The following is a 24,973-nucleotide window of genomic DNA, read 5'->3' as shown; positions in this document are numbered from 1 at the left end:
CTCCTTTGCTACAGAGGTTACTGGTGCTCTGCCCTACCTCTATGGCGCTCCCCTAGCCTTGCCCCCCTGCAGCAGCCTTGGCCCAGCCCTGTCCATGGTACTAGAGCCATGGCTGGGGCTCAGATGGGCTTCACACTAAGCTGGGGTGTGTGTCATGGATGGGCTAGTGGCAAGAGTCTGCACTTGCCTGCAGTTCTCACTGGCTCTAAATAAATGTTACATTCTTCATGAAGTTGCTAGAGTGGGAAGAAGACATGTTCTCTGGGTGAATTCTTTCTGCAGCTTCTCCAGCTGTGGGGATATCCATTCTCGCTCCCCTTCTCATTCTATGTTTAGTGATCTGTATAGCTCAGCAGAGTTTGCAGATGCTATAAAACATAAGTGTTGTTAAGAAATGTAGCAACTAAACATTATTAGGAAAACACAAAGGTGTGATTCTAAAAAAAACAAATGGGTGTTTATGGCTGAAGTTAGTCTGACCAGAGGGAGGGGTAGTCATGAGTCATCAAGAGATGATTGGTGTTGCCTATTAAAAAGTATTAGAGTCAAAGACCACTGTCTTACATTTAATGCAAAGGAGAGTGCTGTTACAAGTATGGAGAAGGATTCATTGCATAGAAGACAAACTGAAAGGTTTAGTGTCATGAGTGGATGTGGCTGACGAAGACTGTATTTGTCAAGGCTGGAACGTTGAAACAATCAAAATTGAATTATAAGATCATGGATAAAAACCTTATCTTAGAGTGAAAGGCTATATTGTAGTGATACTATGCAGAAGGGATCTACATGGTTGATGATAGACAGGTTTCAATTTGAGACCTGTTGGTTATGGTCTGGTAAAGCGGGCTGTCTGCTAACACTACAAGCATGGAGGAAGAGTGCAAGAGGAATAAATAAAAGCTGTATTTCAGCCATATTATGGTCAGGCATCTATGATGACAAGCCAAGATGTTGACTTTTACAGAAGGAAATGGGTAGAAGCAGGAGAAGCTAATGTGAGAATCACTGATTTAAGGGCAGGATTCAAATGAATGTTGTGGATGAGGCTGGAAACAAGTGAAGCATTTGTTGAATGGTTAGGGCTCAATTCATTGTGTGCTAAAAGTAAAACAAAGAAATTAAAAGCAAAACCATGGCAAAACAAGGAAAAATAGTTGTATTTAGGGAAAAAGTCATTAAACTGATAGCCAGTGAGGTCAGCAGATCTGCAGAGTTTATATACTAAGGCATGAAGAATGTTCATGAAATACCCCAGAAAAGGGAAAATTATAGGCAAAACTACAGACTTGAAACACCCCAATAAGAACATCACAACATGAGCAGAGCCTATCAGCAATAGTAAGAAAAAAACAGGTAGTTGGAGGATAGTTTAGCATTAAAGAGTATGTGTAAAGATAAGACATATTTGCAAAAGTCAGGTTTCTTTAGGAAAGACAGCAGGCAGTAAAGAAAACAAAAACTCTTTAAACACATAGAGCTGTGAGGAGAAAAAGAAAGGATAACATGCAGTTAGAATGTAGTAGTATTAAAGATAATGTAGTATTGTCAAATATAAATGAGTGCTCTGCTGCAGTTTTTGAGCTCCAAGTATGGGAGAAGGTAAAATAGATAGCAGAAATAGAGATGCAAGTAAGCAAAGCAATAAACAGAAGTGTGAACTTAAAACACTTAGTTTGTTGAGGCTGGTTAACTTATTTTCTAGGATTCTGAAAGAACTAGGATGGTAACTAGCAAAATCCTCTGAGGATTAGGATAATATCTAAGTACAGAGGGTTAAAAAAGCAGGGATGAAGAGACGAGGATAAGTATTTACAGCCAGTAAAAATGATTGCAATGGATGCAGAAATGCAGACCACAACTCTGGAATTGAGGAGAAGAGATGTTCTTACTCAAAGATTGCAAGTATCCCTGGGTGAGTGACAGGCTAGCAAAGTGACCAGAAGTGCTTGAGAAATACCGTAAACAAGTATTTACAGCAACTGCTGCTGGTATGCAAGAAGATAGTACTTTCATGTTTGCTTTAATATTTTAAGTTGTAGCATAGTTAGATTTGCAATAACTTCAATCGGGGAAATTGTGTGTCTCCTTGTTTACTTTTGCATTGGTGCTGGCAATTTCTCATAGAAAAACAGAATTACTGAGAATCATACTTGTAAAATTGTAGAAGGTGATTATACCCAGGTTTCATGTAAAGCTAAAATCTCTGGTTTAGTCCCTTTTAACTGAGACAGATTTTTTTTTCCCCTCCCCCTTAAACCCAGCTTGAAATTGTAGATAAAGTTATGGGACGAACAGAAGTTTGCTGTTGTAACTGTTGATTTTATTGTAAGCTGATGGTAGGATTGTTTATCTTTTTTTTCCTAGCCTTTTCCCACACATTTGTTAGTACCAAGTTGTTTGTTTTCCCTAACACATTTGTTAGTACCAAGCTCAAGCTCTTCTGTATGCAGAATGCTTATTGTATGCAGTTTCTCCTGGTGGGGACAGAGACCTAAGCTGGAAGAGTTTTGGTATTAGATACGAGATTTGCTGTGTTTAAGATGACTACCAGCTGCTTTTATTTGGACTAAATCCAGATTTCTTTCATGAAGTTTACATCAATGTAGGGATTAAGTGGAGGAGTAAATTTGGCTAAGAAACAGCAAACAATGGGAATAAAGAAAAAGTAAGGCTCCGAAAGTAATAGCTGAAATGTCTAAGAGGTAATATGAGGCAAAAGTGAAGAGTGAGAAAATGGAATCTGAATTAGTCAAGCTGGGCGTTGAGGGAGTCATCCAGAGGCAGATATACCGTGATGGTATATGAGGAGTGAGGGGTCAGGAATTGGTGTATAGGCTGAAGAATTAAGGAGGGGATAAGGAAATGCATCAAAAGCCTAAAGAAGATCAGAGGAATCAGAACTGACAGGACCTGCAAAGGAAAAGGGAGTGTGATGGTGTTTATGCAGGAAGTAGGATGAAAATGGCAGGCAGAGAATGTGGAGAGAGGGCTAATGTCAAAAGCATCAGTATAATCAGGTAACAACGATATTGGGAAGGCATAGTGATGGAAGAAAGTGGATAAGGGTGCTATCATTCTTAGCTACATCCTACGCTATAGTTTAGGAGAGTGGAAGAAGAGTTCTGCATGTTGTATATCTGGAAGATGGGACACAGTACTAAGTGTTAGGCAGACTTTATTAGCAGTTGTATATATCTCAGTTTTATTCGGAAAGAGAAAATAATTTTCCTTATGAGGGAGAACTTGCTGATGGAGGAACTGAGATACAGCGCCGTAACTGAATAGCTTTGTTCTTATGAGCAATGCTGCTTTGCAGGAAATAAGCTTGGGTAGTGTGATTCAGTACTTTTCATTTAGAGCAGTAGGCTTTGTTTTCAAGTGAGTAGGTGTTGGACAGAATTTGAAAAATTTGCTTCTTTGTATATGTGAACTTTGTTTCGCAAAAATATTTACTATGGAAGTGACATATTGTGAAGCGAAGTGTATTTCTTTGGAGTGTATTCTTTAAGAGGTGGCTGTAAAAGTTGACATGAAAGAACCTGTAGTCTAAATTCTAGCATCTGTCTTGTTAAACCAAGAAGAAATAGAGAATTAAGAGGGAAGGCTGAAATTCTGCTCCTGATTGTCTCAGAGCAGTATGGTTTATAGAACCACCAGCTGTTTGTGGACAGCTCAGCTACCCCTGATTAAAGATCAGATTATCAATGTAGTTCCAGTCTGAAATCTATAATTCTGTCTAGGCATTATGCTAAGTATGCATGTAGATACATCAAAACAGCTGAAGTGATTAGAGCTGAACAAATTACTTTTACGTTCCTGAAAGCTTTGTTCTACATTTAGAAGGCATATAGGGAGGGAAAAAAGTAGTGAAGTGATGTGAATGTTTGTGTGTATTATTTCCTCATGTTTTATGTTTTTTGTTCTTTGTTAGTGAAAGATTTCTTTCCTAGGATATGCAATTTCAAGGAAACCTAGACAGTATTCTAGGGAAGTCAACTTGGAAACAAATGCATTTACTAATCATTTTAAGCCCCTTCAATCAAACAGGATTACTGTTTGGCTGTAGTGGAGTGGAAATTTCCTTAGCACATGCAAACGCAGAGTCCTTGCTCTGTTGTCACATGCAGTATAGAATCTTGCAAAGCACATGTTTTTAATCATTTGTTTGTTTTCCAAAACTGTAGGTGTATGTTACACAACAACAGAAAAAAGACCAGCAGAGCCCTCCTACACTTTGAGCTCCATGTAGACTAGATGCTAGCTGTGCTGAAGAGAGTAGCATTGAAGAAGCAATGAAGTAGTAAATTTTATGTAAGCTGCTTTTTGTTTGATTTCATTCATTCTTTTGCTTAGTTCATTTTCTTCTGTTGCTTAACTGCTCTGGTTCTGGATGACATGCTTTTCATGTAAGTATTTTCAGTCATCTCTGTGCTAGGATGGAGGGATAGTGTTGGCCACTGCCTTCCCCATCCCCCAAGCCATATGGATGTGGTGATGGTGCAAGGACACATGGTGCTTGTTTACATATAGATTCAGGTGTTTGTCTCTTCAGTTTCAGTCAGTTGACTCAGTAGCTGTTGACTAGTTCTTTTAAGAACACAACAAAAGTGCTGATAGGTCTGGAGCTGCTTCTCTGTTCAAAATGGCTTTGTTTTTAAATGGAGTTGTTGTTTTGTCTTAGGTAGCAGCTGTGTATGAATTTACCTCCCTAATGCTCAGTGGTATAGGGAAGTACTGTTTACTCCATTTTATAAGTATCTTCTGTGTATGTGAACTCCCTAATTATTTTGGCAAAGGGAGAGGAGAAAGCTTTCATTTTTACATCAAATATGATGTAAATGGGTGTTTTATATCTACTGTTTGGTACACTAATAATTGTGTGACTTAAAACTCACTTAAACTTCTAGGAAGCTGTCCTTAGTGATAGGAGTGCCTGAACTGTTAATTTTAGTTATACTTAAAGCTGTTGAAATCCCAGCAGAATTTAAGATCTCTGTTTTCAAGACTGTAATAGTGTCTTGAGATTTCTTTAGTTGGGCACCTAAAATCAATGACCGTATATGACAGTTTGGATGCATTCTTTCATTTAAAAACAAATTCCCAAATGGAAATTTATAGACTATTATGTTTATGCATTTATACGACAAGCACTCAAGCTCTTTACTGCTAGCTACAGAGTGACAAAGCATCAACAAAATGAAATTAGTGCAGTTTCTTTTTTCTATTTAACCGAAAGAGGACGATACTGATGTTGTCAAATGTTTGATTGGCGTAAGTTAGCTAATCTTATATTTGCATTAGCTACTGTTAATTATGCTATCATGCAGTTAATTTTCAGTGGGGGAAAAATGCATTAATACTGAGAGACCATGCAGAGATTTTCAAAGGTGGTATACTGAACTATAGAGAGGTTGGAGTGAAAATCACAGGCTGAGGTCTGGAAGCTACTATAGAATAGAATAGAAATAATTTTACAGTGTTCCAATAGAAAATGAGTTTTATCATTTGGCACTGGGCTTTCATGTGAGAACTGGCAAATGAAACTGAAAGGTTAACTACAAAATGTATTAAACTGTAAAAGGAAACAACTCTCCACTGAAGAAAATGAAGATGTAGTAATTAATATACCACCAGTATTATAGGTAGATGCCTTTCATAAATTTCTATCCTAATAGTACAGAGGTGATGTCTGATTTACTTCTGCTAATCCAAATTTTGACAACTGGTTCAGTGTTTCCCTAGGAATACTTGGTACATTTGAGGTGATTTGCCTTTCTCTCTTCTGGAGGCCCCTCTAGTTAGCCATGCTTTGTTGCGGGAGTATGGTGTCCTTAAAGTTACAGAATTGTGAAATAGATAAAGTTTGTGTCCCTTTTATTCCCTTTCAGAATGGCCACCTCATATATATGTTTGCCAGAGATGTTTGTAATACATATTTTATTATTTTTTATTATTTTTATTATTTATGATTTTTTTATTATTTGTTTCTGCTAAGAAGTTCTCAGAGGCCTGTTAAGACTGAGGTTTCATTGGGCTATGTTTCTGTAGGCTCTTTTCTTTGTTACTTTCTGGTCCCTAGAATTACTGGATAAATAAAGAAGATAAAGAAAAAATCAAAGGAGTGCTGGATGGTGAGGCATAGCTCAGTTTATGGCATTCAGCTGATCTATGCACACACCACAAAGGTTTTAATTTTTAGGGTAGAGTAAGTGCACCATATATGGGGAAAACTAAAACTCTTTAGTTTGTCATCATTTTATAGAGATTGCAACTGGGATGTCTGCCTGGTTCAAGTAGAGGGATTAAAGACTACTAAAACCAATTAGACCATTGATGTGGGATACTTAAGAAGTATCTGGAAAGATACTTATGTTGATTACTCCCATAAATAACTAAAAATTCTCTATTCAAAAAGCTTGTCATATACAGAATAAAAAGGCATTATGTTCTGCAAAGATTAATTCTTGTTGGCTCTGATGGTGTATAAAGGGATTTAATACTAGGGAAAAAGAGTACTGAATTGAGAAATCTGCAAAAGGAAAATCCCATCAGCCTAGCTCATCTAAATGCTGTTGAGCGATACAGGGTGAGGATCAGCCTCTCCCAACAGCTGTGCTCCAAACCGCGAAGGGCTTTGATGGATGCTGACAGCAGACAGAAATGCAAAAACATGAAGCTAGAGAAAAGTCTCTTGCAGGCTGAGGACCAGAGAATTTTGACATGGGTAAAGGGATGGTAAAGTTTACTTGGATGTTCAAAACAGTCGTCGCTGGAACTTTATTTTGTTATCTATGTTACTTTGTTTTACATAATGATGTATCTGAGGATGTTGAAGCATGTAATACTAATTACATGGATATGGATATTGGGAATTGGCTAGTGCAACTGGAAAATGAAAAAACAATTAAATAATAAATAAGGGAGTTTTATTTATACACCCTTTGTTTAAAAATGAGCCACTGTAAAGAGTAAGTGCATCAAGTCTATTACATTGCTTATGAGATCTGTATTTAAAGTCCAGTCATGTTGTCTTTGAAGGCAGGTAGCTGCAATTTTGGTGGTGAAATTATGAAAAGAGAAGGAAAATGTACTTCTCAGTATAAAGTTGGTTAATGCAGGATCTGGATGCATTCTGAAGAAACAGCTGACATAAGCAGCCTCCATTCTTTTCTCTTAGCCAAGAGGTTTTATTATACAAGAATGCTTGGTGTCTGTCCCCTGCTTAAGTATCTGTTGCATTTCCAACTTTGTGTAGCGAGGGAAGCATGTGGACATGGAATGATTAATACACAGATACAGCACGTTTATTTCGCTCAGTGTGCAACAGTATCATGTCGTGACTTGTATTAATGATGTAACATTTTGTAGGCTCTGAACCTCTGATTTGGGATTTCTCTTTACTGATGGCAATGGTTTTGTAGAGAATTCTGATTTTTAGGCATCGCTTCTTTGTTTTAATAAAAACTAAAGTCATTGTACAAAGTCAGCATACTCAAGTGTGTTTTTGTATATAACATACAGCAGTGTCAGATTTTCTAATCTGTTACCTTTGCAACAGAATTACCTTTTACTTACAACTATTAATTTCCCAAAGCAGTGGTATTACCTCATTCAACCATGCATACCCTTAGCTGTATGCACAATAGTTTAGAGCCAAAATGTTTACTACATTTTTCTGCCGGATAGACCAGTGCTTGTTCAAACAGATTGCGTTGGCATTGGGCCCACAAGAACGACAAACCCAGATGCTGGAGAAATAATGCTTTTGTGAAAAGAGACTTTGCAGAAACAATTCTGCCATAAACCCCATCCTTTTTGTTGCATGCCTGTCTCTGTACTTTCACAGCCTCTTAAGTAGACAGGTCTCAAGTCTAAGAGTATATTTATACAAATTAACTGTCATAGCTACTGTAGAATATAATATTCTGGAACATTTCTTCATACGCACACTCAAAAAAAGTAATTACCCAAAATTAAAGTTGTTTTTTGTTTTTTTGTTTTTTTTTTTTAGAAATTACTACTCTTCTAGAATACGTTCAGAGGCCAGAATGCCTTGCCCTGGACTATGCCTATGAGGTTTTTTCCCAGCCTTTGTATTAGTCCTTTCCTGAATGTGCCCAGTGATCAGTGGAAGAAAACTGGAGACGATTTAGAAAAGAAACTAATACATGGAGGGCGGAGATTAAGATATAACAGTAGGAGAATTGAAAGCGTATTTTGGAGGGAGATAACAGAGTTTAGGAATTTTTTTACCACCTTCTGCAACAGAAAAGTGGATTGAGGCCAGCAGTACAGACAGTTCATTTCTAATAGAAAAATAACAACCTGAGATAGAATGTCTGTGGATATCTCTGATCTTTTGAGTCAGAGGGGTTTAATTACAGCAAGTATCAGATTGCCTGTAAAGATACACCAGAAAAGCCAAATGATTGTGCTTGCTGGGTACAAGTATTCAAAACTTGCTGTTGTTCTTTTTAAACAAGACTAGTCCAGTACGGCACAAGGGCTGATTCTTGCTCTGTTGTCTCTACAGTAATTATGTGATCACTTCTCTTTTCCTTACTATCTATCCAAGTTTCTTCCTGCGTCCCTTTGTTTTTGGGAAGGCCATTCGTATTTGTGTCAGCATCTGCAGCAGCCTTTGACATTTATTATTTATCCTGAAATACTGGAATGGGAAGGATTTATGACTATTGAGTAGCCTGATATTTTTATGCAAATTGCTAAAACTGAGAGATTAGATTTTGTTTTAAAGATATAATGGTTAAGATAATTGTTTACATTGCATCTAAAGTCAATATGTTAATATTTTATTTGTATCTTTGCCACTTAGATGTGCAGTATGGGGAAGAACACATAGGTTCCTCTCTTCTAGGATTATTTTTTTCAAATGAATTGAGGATTTATTTCCCAAAATTTTGTTACTACTTTAGCAGTGCTTCCAAGCAATTTTTTGTTCTTATTGTTCCAATGGACCCTTTAAAAAAAAAAAAAAGAAAGAAAAAGATATTAATTACCTTGAGACTTTTCACACATCCAGATCCAGTTCTGTGAATGCTTTCAGCAAAAAGCCCATGCAAATAACCAAAAAAGTGAAATAGTTAATTTTAGCCTTTCTAAAATGAAACTCTGTGGGTAAGAAGAAAGGAATCTATTAGAGACTATCAACTCTTTTAAATAAAAAATAGAGCAAAGATGATGGCTGACGCCTTCCCCTTCCTCTCTCACTACTTCCCACAGTAGGCTGTCATGCAGTCGTAAGGGCACTCACACTGAGCTGTGAGAAATTGAGTTTATTTTTTTTTCTTTCCCTTGTCTGGAGAGAGAAAACTTGGGCTTCTTGTTTCTCTTGACAATAGCCTGTTGGGCTATGCAGTGTTTCTGGTTGAGAATCTCTCAGTGTTTTCTTTCTAAACTGATTTCTAAAAACTGGGAGATTATCCTGGGGAAGGTTGTGCAGCAAGCAAAGAAAAGCAGATACACTAAACATCTGCTGTTGACCACTACCGATATAGGATATCAGGTTAAATGGAGTGTTGATCTGATCCCGGTATGACTATTTTCGTGTTCCTGTACAGATAAATAATTATTTTCTGAGACACAAAGAAATAAGGCACTGGTTAAATGACACTCGCATAAGATAAAGACCCAGACTTCTGCTGTAAGTTTGGCATAAAAGATGTTTAATGAACATCTAACCACTAGAGCCTGGGGACTCTCCATTTATGCTGCTACTGCCTTGTTTTTCTCCATACCCTTTGATTCTGTAAAAGGTGCCAAAATCATCTTTGGGATGTTCAATTACTCAGTTTCTGCCTTCCTGTGTTTTTTCCTCTCCCAATTAAATATGATAAAAATAGAAGAGTTTGTTTTCCCCCAACTCCAATGTAAAGAGCAAATAATACATGCATTTTTTTATGCCAGCCTGAAATGTATTTAGTATATTTATCAGTTTGAGCCAATACCCCTTCTAGAAGAAAGAAGCCTTTATATTGCACAGATTTATTTAGACAATATAGATTTTTGGATTGATGCTAGTTTTGAGGGGGTTTTTTGTTTTTTGTTTTTTTTGAAGTAGCAATGAAATGTTTGAACATTGTATTTCCCAGTGGGCTTGAAACTTTCCAGGCAATGTGAAATGGAGTTGAACAGCTTTATTATTATTATTTTAAAAGTGTCAGCACAGATTGAGGCATACAAAGTAGGATGTAGAATAACATTCCAGGAAGCTTCAGTAACCTCAGACTGATTTCTTCCTGGTAAGATGGGTTTGGTTCTAATTAGCACATTTTATTGTTCAGAGCAGGAAGCTTTGAAGCAGTTAAAATGGAAATTAGCCTTTGGCAAGTGAAACTGGACCTTGTTCCTACATGAGGAAAAAAACTTTGCTACTGATCACTGGTAGTTGGGTCCTTTTCTCTCTAGTGCTCATTTTAAAAGCTGTGTTTTCTTCGTTTTATTTTGGTATGCTTGTCCCTCTCCCTAGTATACTTATAACAGACATATTTGTTGCTAAAGTCTCATCAGGCATATAGAACTTTAAAATATTTTGTGTAAAGATTTTGTTGTGGTTAAACCCAGGAGGCAGCTAAACACCACACAGTCATTCATTCACTTCCTGCCAGTGGGATGGGGAGAGAATCGGAAAAAAAGGTAAAACTTGTGGGTTGACATAAAGACAATTTAACAGGTCAGAAAAGGAAGGGACAATAATAATAATAATAATAATAATAATGGTAAAAGAATATGTAAAATAAGTGGTGCACAGTGCAATTGCACACCACCTGATGACCAATGCCTAGCCAGTCCCCAAGCAGTGGCTGTTGCTCCCCGACCAATTCCCCTCCAGTTTTATTGTTCATCATGATGTCATATGAGATGGAATATCCCTTTGGCCAGTTTGGGTCAGCTGTCCTGGCTGTGTCCCCTCCCAGCTTCTTGTGCCCCCCAGCCTCCTCACTGGCAGGGTGGTATGAGAAGCTGAGAAGTCCTTGACTTAGTGTAAGCATTACTCAGCAACAACTAAATTCAGTGTGTTATCAACATTATTCTCATCCTAAATCCAAAACAGCACTAAACCAGCTACTAGGAAGAAAATTAACTCTATCCCAGCCCAAAGCAGGACAGATTTGAATTGCTGCTTCTACACTCTATGTGGGCCTCAGAAACGCATTTACCTTGTTATTGTAATTTTGAAATTTTCAGCCTGTGGCACCCCAAATGCCTAACTGAATTACTGAATTATTACTGAAGTATTACTGAATCTTGTGAAAACATATTAGCAGTGTGTCCAAAGCGTATTTGTGATGGGTGCCAAAATGTTAGCCTTAACTTGCTAGGAAAAATCAACTCTGCAGAGAGATCTGGACAGGCTGGATCAATGGGCTGAAGCCAACTTCAGGTATGAGGTTTAATAAGGCCAAGTGCCGGGTCCTGCACTTCGGCCACAACAACCCCATGCGACATTACAGGCTTGGGGAGGAGTGGCTGGCGAGCTGCCCGGCAGAAAAAGACCTGGGGGTGCTGGTTGACAGCCAGTTGAACATGAGTCGGCAGTGTGCCCAGGTGGCCAAGAAGGCCAACAGTGTCCTGGCCTGTATCAGAAATAGTGTGGCCAGCAGGAGTAGGGAAGTGATCGTGCCCCTGTACTCGGCACTGGTGAGGCCGCACCTTGAATCCTGTGTTCAGTTTTGGGCGCCTCACTGCAAGAATGATGCTGAGGTGCTGGAGTGTGTCCAGAGAAGGGCAACAAAGCTGGTGAGGGGTCTGGAGCACAAGTCTTCTGAGGAGTGGCTGAGGGAACTGGAGTTGTTTAGTGTGAAGAAGAGGAGGCTGAGAGGAGACCTTATCGCTCTCTACAACTACCTGAAAGAGGGTTGTGGTGACGTGGGTGTTGGTCTCTTCTCCCAACTAACTAGTGATAGGACGAGAGGAAATGGCCTCAAGTTGCGCCAGGGGAGGTTTAGATTGGGTATTAGGAAAAATGTCTTCACCAAGAGGGTGGTCAAGCATTGGAACAGGCTGCCCAGGGAGGTGATGGAGTCACCATCTCTGGAAGTGTTCAAAAAACGTGTGGATGCGGCGCTTTAGGACATGGCTTAGGGGACATGGTGGCACTGGATTAATGGTTGGACGTGATGATTTTGAAGGTCCTTTCCAACCTTTGTGATTCTGTGAACATGAATTACAATTTAAGAAAATTTTGCATATTGCAGGTAATTTTGGGGTTGGGGTTTTGATGGTGTATATGATCATGTGTGATAACTGCACAGAGAGATCAAGTAATTGAAGATAGAGCAAGAAAAATGAAAAATTCCAGATTTTTCAAGCATAGCAAATAAACTTAGACATCTTTTGTAATTGTTTTTACTGTGTAGCCTTAGGTTGTAAGGTAAAACAGTTTTCAAACTAAATCATGTTTCTATGACATTTTAAGTGAGATGAGCTATGCATTTTGAAGAAGAGTACTGATATGAGTGCCAGGTTTGATAATAAATTTCCTAACGTTCATGTATTGTAATCCAATATTGCCATTTATTTAGAAGCCTTGAAATTCATGTGAAGAGAACAAGATCAGTGTCAGGCTGATTATAGCATATTTGTTTTAGCCTTGTCAAACAAGTGACCTCTGATCTCTAGATATGCTGCATCAACACCACTTAGGTTCTGATATACCTTAAAAATGGTTTCAGAAGATTAGCATTAGGAGTTGCATAAAAATAAATGAACAGAAGACATAAATACTGTGTTTGGTAAAATATTGCACTGAAAAAGGCATGGCCAAAAAGGTCACTTTTGAGTTTATGTTTCTGTTCACGCTGCATAGCACCACTTCTACAGTAATGTATCTTCTTTTCTAATGTACTGTATAGGATTTGGGTTTTTTCCCTAAATCAACGCTATATTTACTGTTTTTAACAAGAGGGAGGTCTGAGCGCTCATCAGTAGAAACTGAGTGGGACTATGAAAATGATTTATATGGCCTCTTTGACTACGTTGCACTGAAATAAAAGATGCCAAAATAAACAGTCTTGCAAAAAAGTTTTTTGAGTCAAAACTAGAAGCATTACATGAGAGGAAAAAATGATCCCACTGTCTGAATTATGTAGTCACTTTTCTTCTGGTTCAGAGGTTTACTGGGAATTTTAAGTGGGTAAAAAGAAAGGCTAGAATATGCAACATCAGAAGCCATTTTGAATTTCATTTCTTCTGACGCTGTACTGAGTGCACAAAGCGGTTGAATTAGGGGAGGGTAGCATTTTGGCATGTGTGTCTGTGCATTGGTGTAGTGTGTATATATTTATGAAACAAATGCAGGATTAAAGATTCAAAGCATAATAAAGCTACAGCTGTATTTAAACTGATTTCTAAGTGCTAAGATTTTGACAGAGAAAAGTGTGAGAAAATATGAAGAACAGTACTAAAGACAAAGAGCTAACATTTTCAAATTTTATACTGAAATGACTTCTTTGAAACACTAGTTGTGAATAGGCACCAATGTCTTCCAATTAAACAAAGGCAAAGTCCCTCTCCCCATTTTTTCATTTATAAGCAAAACTAAAATACAGTATTTTAGTTAGAAAGTTTTTCAGTATTTTGTCCATTAGTCTGTAGGCATACATAGCCACTCTTAAATGCGGCATTATCAAAAAATTTCACAATGGAATGGAGGACTAAAAGAAACCTCCTACAGGAGCAAATCTATTTTCTTACTACAATAGGAAACAACATAACAATCTTTCATAAATTTATTCAGGTCCCTCTTAAAATGGCTGGGTATCTGTTACTCTTTATCTCCTGTTGGGAAAACTTCCCAGAATTGTTTTTGTTTTCCTAATTTCTAGTCAGAGTTTTCTTCAGGTATAGCTTTTACTCAGCTGTTCTTATGCTTACATTTTTAGCTTAAATATTTCTTGGTGTTTATCCCTTTTTCTTCTTTGTTACCACTAGTAAGGAATTTAGGTAGGATCCTACCATTCAGGAGAGAGGAGGCTACAGCTTGTCTGTCGGGGTAACCGAACAAACACAAGGTATGGGCAATCAGTGCCATGTTATCCAAACAAAATCCTGTGGATCATTAGTTCCCTAGAAAATAGCCCAAGCACCTTGGATGACTGGGAATCGCTTCAGGAAGGCAGCCTTTTCTTCCTACATTTTCTGCTTGTAATTTTTTTAAAAATTATTATTGTTGTTTATTTATTTAAGCATGTTATGCTTTATATTTATTTATATTTGTGTAATGAGCACATTCCAGTTCCCTCTAGCTGCTGGAGCTAGCTGATTTTAAGTTTGCTAGGGCTTGTTCCCAGTAATCTAATTACAAAACCAAAGCAGTTCAAGAAAAGCTTTTTATTGCATTCCATACTTCACATACTGGTGGGTGAAAGCCACACCTACATTGCCTCCCATTTTGTGTGTGTAATTTTTCCACAAGTGTTTACCAGAGTCAAAAATCCAGTGGTTCAGAGAGACATGTAAGCTGTCAAGACAAACATTTTGGACGTACACCTTTTTTGCATTTCAAAGAGTATGTAGTATTCAGTGACTTTTTGTTTGCTTCCTTGTCTTTGGTGGAAGGAGATCTCCTGTATCTTCATGTTTTTCTTTCATGGCTATATCACTTTGGCACCCTGTGGTGATTCTACAATCATCTGGTAAGCCAAACCCCTTTATTCTCCTTAGTTTTTTCTGACTGATCTCCCAGTTTATATATGTATTTTTCCCTTTGAACCACAACTTCACAGCAGTCTTCACTGTTGAATTTCTTCCCATTCTCGTTAATCACATCAGTGAATTGAAATCAACCATAAAAAACTCATATTTTTAAACAATGAAACATAGTTTATTTTTGTGACAGTTTGTTCTTTTTCCTAATTACAATATTCTTTTAGGTTTTACATGCAAATACAATTGCATGGAATACTGACTGTCACAAATTTCTTCATTTCCTCACTTCTTTTTTTTTCTTTTTTGACTTGGAGAGGGAAAAAATAACAAGTTGAGTCCATGTTGCCTTGACACAAAGGTAGGATACTTTGCTACAGGGATAATTTTTCTCTGTTTTTCATGGCTTTGGAGTGGATCATCTACCTGAACAGAAGCTGAGACAAGTCCTCAGCTAGCAAAGTCCGTGTTAAGTCAAGTGTTAGTCAAGGTGGTATTTAGCCTGCTTCAGTCATATTGGTACCTTGGATGTTTCAGCATTATTCTACAGACTGAGTGTCTGCTATGACCATAAAAATGTGGTACCAGTTTCCAGACAAACTGAACTTACAAAGCCTGTTCTAGCGGTGAACGAATATGCGAAGAAACGTTGAGACTATGTAATACTAAGGGTTAAAAAAAAGAAACAGTAGCTGGTAGAGATAACAGCGTAGTAAAAGTGCTGGACACACTCATGCAGCTGCTGAATTCTTCTTCAGAAATGTCCCTGGAGGTTTCTTCAGCAGGAGCACCTGAGTATGTTGGTCGTCCTACTCGTTCCTGTTTTTCCCGTTGTCTTTTCCATTGGGTTATGTTGTATCAAGGGGCTGCCTGATAGCCAGAGTTGGAAGGTTGACCCAGCTGAAAAATAACTTTTTTTATTTCCCCCTTGCATAATTTTTTCCCCTTGTTAATTTTATGTTCAAATCTCTCCTGAGGTTTACCACGCATCCCTGCAAACACTTGTACTGGCACAGCTGAAAAGGCAAGCAGGGGAAGAAGGGAGGACCCAAGGAAGCCTGGACTGGCTGTCTTGTACATTTTCACCACATTAGGACTTTAGGTTTTGCTTGTTCTGTTGCCCTCAGTACTATCTGTGTTTTTTTTTTTTTCCCTGTCATCCTTGTTTTGAATTTTTATGTGGACTGGCTGGCTGAGACAGCTAGATACTTGAATTGTCATCACTGGTGTGTTAGGGACATTAGCTATCATTTCTGTTGGACCCTGGCTGTGCTGTGCCTTATGGGTTTGCTCTTCTACTGCGTAATCCCAGTGAAAGCAGGAGTTGGTTGAGAGAAGTTGCAAACCAAAATGATAACTTTGGTTGAGGAAGAGGACTTAAAGTTTTTCCCTTACTGTTTTTCCCTTACTTGTGCTTTCTGACTGAGGCAGTAAGGGGCCAGAAGATTTTATGAGTCTGTAGGTCATTGAAATTCATCCAATGCATTTATCCTTCCAACACTTCTCTTTTTTAAGAAGTACTGTCGTCTTTTTTTCCTCCTACCCCTTCCCCAAACGGAGGTGCAGAGATTAAATAATTTATCAACTGCACACACAAATCTGAGATTTAGCTGTGAACCGAATCTATAACTTTTAAGTCTCTGGACATCAGCCTTCTCTTTGGGCTGTTATTTGTAACGCTTGTAGTTGGAGACATTCCTTTTGCTTTGTCTCCAAGACAGTAATTGCCCCTTGATGCAGTTGTCGATGAAATTATCATTCCTCTGTAGTCAGCTGATAGGATGGTGCTTTTCTGAGGTTATTTTTAGAAATCACCAAATGCACGATGAGGGAGTTTACTTCCCGTACTCCCATCCAGACAGGTGACTAATCTAACCTTTGAGATCGCACTGTGTACAGGTTTCTTACAGTGGATGTAATTCAAACTGCTGAAGAGGGTGATTAGAGCTGTTTGTGACTTTTATGGTTTTTTTTTTTTTCCCTTCCTCTGTATTTCAGAATTCCAGGTGAAAAGGGCTCTGCACTTCTGCTAATATATTTCAGTTGTGGACTATAAAGATGCTGGAGGTAAAACTTCCAATGGATATAGCAGTACCATGACACTATAATGTTAACGTTAAGGCAACATCTAAATCTGTTGGTTTCCATGGAATGCTGCAAAGATTTTGACCAGCTGTTTGTGGTCTGAACTAATTCATTTTAAGAATACTCCCATAAATATAAGGGATAGTATTTCTTTTTGTATTCATTATGTTAAAATAATTGGATAGTGTCCTAGGGACTGCCTTTTCCGCATCATTTCTCTTATACAAATTATTAACAATAAAGCAATGTAGGTCAGATGTGTAGCAGCTGCGATTCACTGAAATCCTTTGAATGAAAACTGGAATGAATTTAGTGCTTTTTGTTTACTTTTTTAGCATGTATCATGTTAAACAGTTCTTGGTGTAATATAATTTGTAGTGTTTGGTATTGTTCTTCACTGGGCTCTAAAGACATCACCATCTCTGGAACTCATACTTAAATTTTCTGGCAGTTTCACAAAGTTTGGGGTTTTTGTTTCTTTAAATCGTTTATATACCATAATTCTGCTTCTTCATTCTGGAAAAATTGTACATTTTTGGGTCTGCCCATATTTCGTTTCCGTAAACAAAATGGTTGCCTGCTTCCACTTCTTTCTTTGAAACAAATATGTTATAAATGCTTGAATATTCTGGACAGGATTTAAACTTGAATTTTATGTTGTGTTGGTGAAAACTTTGCCTAGTGATGAAATGCATGAAAGATATTTGAGATACGTGATTTATTTTGTTCAGCACAGCAGTGAGAAAGTTCATATGGTTGGGAATGCAATTAACTAACTAAATTATCCAGGAAAACTGGAATGAAATTCCATTTTTAATATTCTGCCTGGGGGAGTGATATTGCTTGTTTCTTCAGCAGTGTCAGAACATACGATGGGCTAAAACTGTTCCAGGCTTTTTTAATAATTTAAAACAGGAAGAAGATATGTAAATAGTTTCATTTTAGATGGTGCTGGGCCTACATGATACTGGTCACCAGCAAAAGAGGAAAGATGCATTTTTGTGGACAAGGGGACAGGCTTTGTATGGATGGGGGTGGCAGGTAATTTATTAATTACAGAAATAAAATTAACATAATAGTGTTATAATTACAAAAGGTTTCCAGGGCATAGGTTTACCAGAGGACAGTCCAGTATTTCACATTCAATTTTTCTCTTTTGTCTTAGGCTCTGGATGTTGACCGAACTGTTCTCTATAAAATGAAGAAATCTGTCAAAGCCATAAACATATCTGGTCTGGGTAAGTACATAGTAATTCCTGGTAGTCTGTATTGGTGAAATTGGAGGATTTAAATAGTCATCTTACTGAATTGGAAAGAGTTATATGGGTAACTCTGAGAAGAGAAAAATGTACATTTTAAATAGCAGCCTTGAACTAGCTGCTAGTTCATGATCATGAACTGATCATGAGTTCAGTAAGGATGAAATTTTTTGCCGTAGCTCAGCCTGTCTACCTAGCATACTGCTACCAAGTGGGGAAGCTGTGCTCTCCTCTTTCCCCCAGGTCTGGGCTACCTGCTCTTTCTACCACCCCTGGTGCCTGGTAGATCCCTAGCTGAGATTTTTAGCTCATATAAAGCTGCATATGCAGTGCAATCAACTTAACTGGGATTAGATGAGCACCTGAAATGGTAAGGCGTATATACTGTTGAGCGCTGAAGGCATGGGAGCGGTGAATTTACTCTCTGGCAGCGATAAGAAGCTACATTGGCTCTATTGCTTTGTGAAAACTCACCCTTCCTGGTGGCTTCCAGTTATGTATGTTGGGAACTTCATGACCAGAGAGCTGATGAGCTGCAAATTTTTTTTGTCATAACGCACGAAGTCAGATATATCTGTTTACAGTGTTGATAAAAATGCAAAGTACTACTGCTCTTTGCATTTTTATACGTGTGCCAATCTCATGGAGTTTTGTGTGTTTATCTTCTTTCAAAGAGTAACTGAAGCTTTTGTTTTTGTGGATCAGCAGCATTTTGTGAATATGAAACAGCATTTGTTTTTGTGGATAAGAAACAGCATTTTGTTGGCTTTTGTTCTCACTTTGCAGTTCATAGCAATTAAGAGCTAGCAAAACCTATATTATATGCAAAATACGTAGGCCTGGCAACCTTGGAGAGCCACCAATATCTGACAGAACTTGTGGGCATGTTGGTGTTCAGATACAAGGTTATCAGAAGAAGTGCTGTTGTGGTATAATTCTTATCAGCTAATTGAAAGGAAGTTCTTTCTTGCCTAACCTAATGAAGCTGTTATCTTTGGATCGTGGAGGGTCCAGTTTAAGATTCATCTGGAGCTGTGTCATCTGTTACATATTTATTTGGCACCCTTTCTCTTTTTTTTTTTTTTTTTTTTAATTTTTTGGGTGCTTGACTATGCCTCTTAATCAGTGTACTTGTTAAAGCATCGTAGCAAATCACTACAGTTTTTGCGCTATCAGTACCTTGCCTAATTTTTAGATTCATGCTGCCCAATCCTGACAATAAAGGTTTGGAAGCTTTCTCTTCCACCAGCAGAAATATCACTAACTCAGCTAATTACTAGTTCTTGGGGTTTCTTTGACAAAACAAATACTGTGGCCCTGCACTCATAAGACCACAGTAATTGGATTTTTAATATGGGTTCCCTGAGTATTAAGTATACATGTTTTGGCTTTGTTTTTTTAATGTGTGAATTTAGAAACCGTTATGGAGGATTAGTTACTGTCTCCAGTTTGTACATAATTTAGTTTTTTTACTTTAGAAAAGTCTCTAAACCCTCAAAATAAACCTGTCTCGGGTTTCTTTTTTCTTTTTTAAAATAGATTCCAAAGCTTTTGTTTGTAGATAAACTTTTAAAATCCATCAGGAAGAAACCATAGAGCAAAGAGAGTATTTTGGAGGGTTCCATGAAAAAATATCATTTTGTGTTCTTCAGAAGCACTTGTGGAGTACCAGCTCAGCTGATTGTATTGCTGCAATAACTACCATCAGCATTCTGGGCAATGTCTCAGAACTGCTGTTGAGCTGCTGGTTTGTTGGCTTCCTTTAATCTGATACATAGATCTAGAATGGTCCCTAGGATGCTAGGGTATAGAAAACTCTTGGGGATGCTGTATAGAATAGAAAGCTCTTGTTTCCTAAGGTAAAAAGTCAGTGTGGTTCAACTACACACCTAACTACAACAATTAACAGTAGTGGCCTTTTCACCTTGTTTTCATGCAATGACAGCCTTCTCTTCTTACTGTATGAATTGTGCCCTGACCTCCATCCTCACCTGGGTTCAAATATGCTAAGCTGGATGCAGGAAGCAGTAAGAATGCAGAAAGCAATATGGAAATAATTCACCTTACTGGGTAGCTGTGTGAACTAGTGGAGTTATGACTTGCCATGTCCTGTTTTTGCTGTTTGTGCCAGTTCAAAGTTTGTTCACACAATAATATTAGTTGTGCGTCCTTATTTCATCCTACGGCTCAAGTAGCAAAAGATTTGGTAAGTGCTCAGCCCCTGCTCTTGATGCTGAGGAAACATAAATACAGTTTAGATACACTAGGACTTAGTTTTTAAATTGAATAGTTATATGCAAACTGTCTTTTTCAGGCAGCAAATTCAAGTGTTCAAGGTAGAAGCTTGTAGAATGAATGCCCTTAGTGTAACTTCAATTCCGCATGTACATTACGACAGTCTTCAGTTACAGGATATTATACCACTGTTCCCTAGGGTTTTGGTTTCACATATTGGAAATAAAAGAAAATTTGTAGCTACTTGAGAAACAAAGTTCTTGAGTGTGGCTGTCTGAATAGGAATGTGAACAGACAGGCTTGTTTTCAAGTTGGAGCTTGCTAGGTTTATTGAACAGGTTGTATAAATAATTCATAGAGATTTGGAGAAAGGACATTGCATCAAGAATCCTTTGGATATTAAATATGTTGATGTATACAAGTGGGTCTGAAATGAAACTGGATCATTGCTTGTTTGAACAGATTAATCCTCTAAATAATCTTCAGGGTTTATGCTCTTCTCCTGTAGTGACCAAGAAAGGGTCTTTGTTTGAATTAATAAGTAATTTGTTTTCTGGGGTGTGGGTTGTTTTTTTCCTTGACTTCCTTCGAAGCATTAGAAATTGGCCAAAGCTAGAATAAGAAATAGGCAACATTAACTTTCATAAGGGCCAACCTGGTGTGCTTTGCCCATGTGTTCAAGCTTAACATGGTCACTAAGCTTGGGTTCAGAAAAACTTCTGGTTTTATTCCCCAGCTCTGACAGGGACTTGTCATGCCTGTCTACACAAGCAAGTAATCTGGTGTCCTAAAAGTGAATCAGTAGGTTGAAGCAGTTAAGACTAAGGCCACTCAGATTTCCTTTACATTTGAATCAGGGGAACTTGCTTTTGCTAGATTTCATCTCCCCCCAGTACGTGCAGCTCAAAGCTTCTGAAGAGCAGAAATGTCAGATGTGTGCTGGATAACTTGCATTGGTGCAGCCCACACAGTGTTTCAGAACCTGCAGTCTCTGTTGAGCACTGGACCACTTCTGGGTTTTGTTATCTCAAAAAGGAATCTAGTTGTGAACAAAAAGTGCTTTGAGAACTGAACCAGTCTGTGGTAAATGCAGACTGCTAGGATTTGCTTCAGATCCCCACTGCTGCTCAGAATTGCAGAGCTATCATAGGTATGGGTTTTGTCCTCATCTGCAATGTGGTTTGTAGTCCCATTTCCTAAGATGACCCAGGAGTCTTATTTGATCTATTGCAGAGATCCAGTACTCTGCCAACACACTTGATTTCCTCTGTTTCTTTGTTCAGCACACAGTTAAACATAACAGCGCACGGTTAAAATTAGAGTGTGCTAATAAAAGACTCTAAAAGTTCATTTTAGGAGCTGGGAATTGTTATGCTGTCTCCGGTATGGTGCAGAAATACTGGAGGTCTTTCTAGAGTGGATACCTGTCAAATGATTGTCTTGTCTTAATGACACATTGTCCTTTGTACAGCATGTGGATAGATACATGTAAACCAGAATTAGTGAGATACATCATACTTCTGGCATACCAGGGTTAAAATATAAATAATAGATGCTTATTGTATCAAGTAAACATTTTTAGCAAGAAAACTTCTGAATAGTCATTTAAAAACCAAAACAACTCAATTATAATTTCAATAGCCTTTTATCTACTGATGAATATTTTCATGTTTTGCTCTTTTTGAAGCTCACGTGGAAAATGAAGAACAGTATACACAGGCACTGGAGAAATTCGGAGGCAACTGTGTTTGCAGGGATGACCCAGATTTGGGAACAGCGTTTTTAAAATTTTCTGTGTTTACAAAGGAATTAACTGCACTCTTCAAAAATTTGGTAAGAATTACTTAAGAAAAACATATGGAAATTGTAAGGCTGTTACAAACACTGTATTTCTGAATTATAACAGCTCTTCATGTTGAAGACAATTGGTGTTTCAGCAACCACTTAAAACATTCTCATCTTAAGAAAATGTCTCATGCTGTAGCCGTTGCCCTTGCAAAACTCAAAACTCAGAAAAACCAAAAACCAAACCAAAACCAATAACAACCCACCACAAAAACCAACCAAACCTAACAAAAAACCCTCTTCCAACAATTTTCATGTCTAAAAGCTTCCCACGATAAAGTAGTTATAATATGTATTATGAAATACACATACCAAATTGCTTTAAAATTGTGAAACCAGCAAAACCCAACTTGCTTTACTCTGTGTTCATGTTACTTCTACTTTACTTTTTCACACTTTCAATTTGTATTTGTAAGGGGAGATTTTAGTGTCCCTGGAAGAGAGTCTCTTGCTTCTCAGGGCAGGGAGTCAGGAAAACAAAATCAAACATAATGCTAGAATGACAATAGTGTCCACTGGGGACCAGTCCTGCAGCTGAAGCCAGTAAGGCCTAAAAGCACTCTTAAGTGAGCCAAATGGGATGGAGCCAAATGGAAGAATGGGAGTTTTAATTATGAATGGAGAATTTTCAGCCTCAATTTCACATTAGTCAGAGGGTACAAAAGGTGCAGATTCTGACAACATCCTGCCAGCTAGAGCTTTCCAATGACTAAGTAAGTCCCAAATTTACTTGAAACGACAGAACTCTTAAACCAGGGGCTAGGAAGGGGAGATGACCCAGATTCCTACAAGCATTTGAAACTCTGTGCCTGCTGAAATCAATGGCATGAAGACACATCAAATGCTTTTGTGAGTCTAGACCAAATGTCTGTAGTTTGCAGCCAGCTGGTCATAATCAGTTCTTTGGGGAATGTTTCCAGCTGGTGGGATTTAAGGCAGCCCCATTCACTCCCTGATGCTGTCCTCTCTTTTTACCCAGTCGTGATATTGATGAGAGAGAATCTAGCCCCAAATGTATTTATCAACAGTGAAATATATTTCATATTTGTCATATTGATTTTAATTTCTCTAGGTGTACAAATATTATCTCAGATTACGTATCAGAAGAGGCATCTTTATTGAGTATGAGTCAGTAGGTTATCCTGCATTTCCCATGCAGAGGTACACTGCTCGTATAGAAGGGGAAATAGAATGGGTCTTCTAATTGATACCTTCTGTTGACTAAAAAACCCTTTCTATCATATATTAATTGCAATGTGGTGACTTCATTAGTTAAATGGATCTGGGAAATGTGATGTTTAAGTGGTTTTAGAAAGCAATCTACTAAAAGCTGCACCCCCTCCCCAGAAAAACCTTTTAATGTATTATTATTTCAAGAAGACTTTTAGAAGCTAAAAAATGCTGCCATTTTACCAAAAATCATAACTATTTGTTCTCTTAAAAACAGTAATTACTATCTTTGAAAAATATTTCTGACAAGAATAACTTTTCTTCCACAAACTGGAAAGAAAAATAAAAACATAATAAGTATCTATAGGAAGTGGGATGCATGTTTTTATTATGTTTTCTTCTCCACATAAGCATTTTGTTTTCTTCTCCAAGGAATATTTCTAAATATTTTTGCTGTGTATTGCTTTATCACTAGCAACTATGTATTTTTGATTTGGTTTGTATGTATAAGAAGAGGGTATGTCAGGACATAGTAGCTATGTCATGTTTCTGTTTCTCAGTTTATGGTTCTGATTTGCTCTGTTTTTGAAGCAAATAATAATTTTGCATGGACATGAATGGTTTTTTTTTTTTGTTAATTTTTACATTGTGATAGTATAGTCACCCACTCTTTTAAATACTCTCTGGTGAAGGATATGTTTCTGTAAGGTTCTGCTCTTTCCTAATACGCATCATACTGTTGAGACTTGAAATTTTTTATTTTCTCCTGACGAGCAAAGGAAAACTGAAGAAATAGAAGAACCTAATGGCTTTTGAATTTGGTGTCTAAGAAAATAGGTTCCTCCAGAAGAAATATATATGAAAAAAAGATGTAAACGTCATTATTGCTTGAAAATACCATATTTATAAATAATAATTCTAAAATTCTAAAAGAATTACAAATCACACTTTTATGGAATTTTGCCTATTAGAAGTTAATACCACTAGAATAAATTGTTGGTAACTGGTCACTTTGAAAACCTGTTCATAAGTTCACTGATGGAAGTCTAGTTTTCTAAGAGATTACAAGGATATTGACTAGTGTAGAAGTCCTTTACAGTAGCTGAAATAATTTGGGATCCTATTTTTTATAGTCATAGCCATATATGACACAAGCCCCATTCATTCTCAGGGTGTTGTGAAGTATCCAACTTTGAATTCTTTAAGCACGTTGTCAGTAAAAACATCCATCTTCTCTGGGGTTTCCTTGTAGCACCCAACATATTTTGGTTGTCAATAGTTTCATCAAAAATGTAGCCAGAGCCATACAACCTGCTGCTGTTCAAACACCATTCTGAAAGATACTCTGTTTAAATAGACCTATCCCTGGAGTTTCATAGGGCACAGAGTTTCCACAGAAGATGTTAGCTGAAATGAGTGGGAAATGTTCAAGGAAATGAGAAGACATGTTCAGACTGGAACAGATGCCAAAGCTATTAACATTGGCAAAGCTTTAGGACTACTATCAAGTTTTGCTTTGTCATATATTTTGCTTTTGTTTCTAGAAGCTGATGTGTTCTGTCAGTTCTTGGCCTGGGTGGCATTTAGAGCTGTAGTTCTAAAGTGCTTCTGCAAAAAAATTTTCCTTAAACTTGTCTTTAGTAAGGTAAAGGAAAGCCACTATAAAGTTGTTCAGCAGGGGTTTTAGGTTCTTGTTTTCCCTAATATTTTTAAAG

At 37.6% G+C, this 24,973-nt stretch overlaps 1 protein-coding gene across 1 annotated transcript in view; it reads left to right on the top strand.

Annotated features, from left to right (window-relative positions):
* Positions 1–24,973, top strand: part of ASAP2 (ArfGAP with SH3 domain, ankyrin repeat and PH domain 2) — a gene marked incomplete at both ends in the record, with an annotated part of 92,466 nt that overhangs the window by 6,869 nt on the left and 60,624 nt on the right. Inside the window, 2 exons of the mRNA XM_081998004.1 lie at positions 17,915–17,987; positions 21,931–22,076. Coding sequence (XP_081854130.1) covers positions 17,915–17,987; positions 21,931–22,076 — 219 coding nt within the window. The remainder of the gene's footprint in view (positions 1–17,914; positions 17,988–21,930; positions 22,077–24,973) is intronic.

Source organism: Phaethon aethereus (assembly GCF_964289735.1).
Source record: "Phaethon aethereus genome assembly, chromosome: 3".
Taxonomy (NCBI): Eukaryota; Metazoa; Chordata; class Aves; order Phaethontiformes; family Phaethontidae; genus Phaethon; species Phaethon aethereus.
Note: the sequence above shows the minus strand (reverse complement) of the source record. Positions and strands in the feature narration are given on the sequence as shown.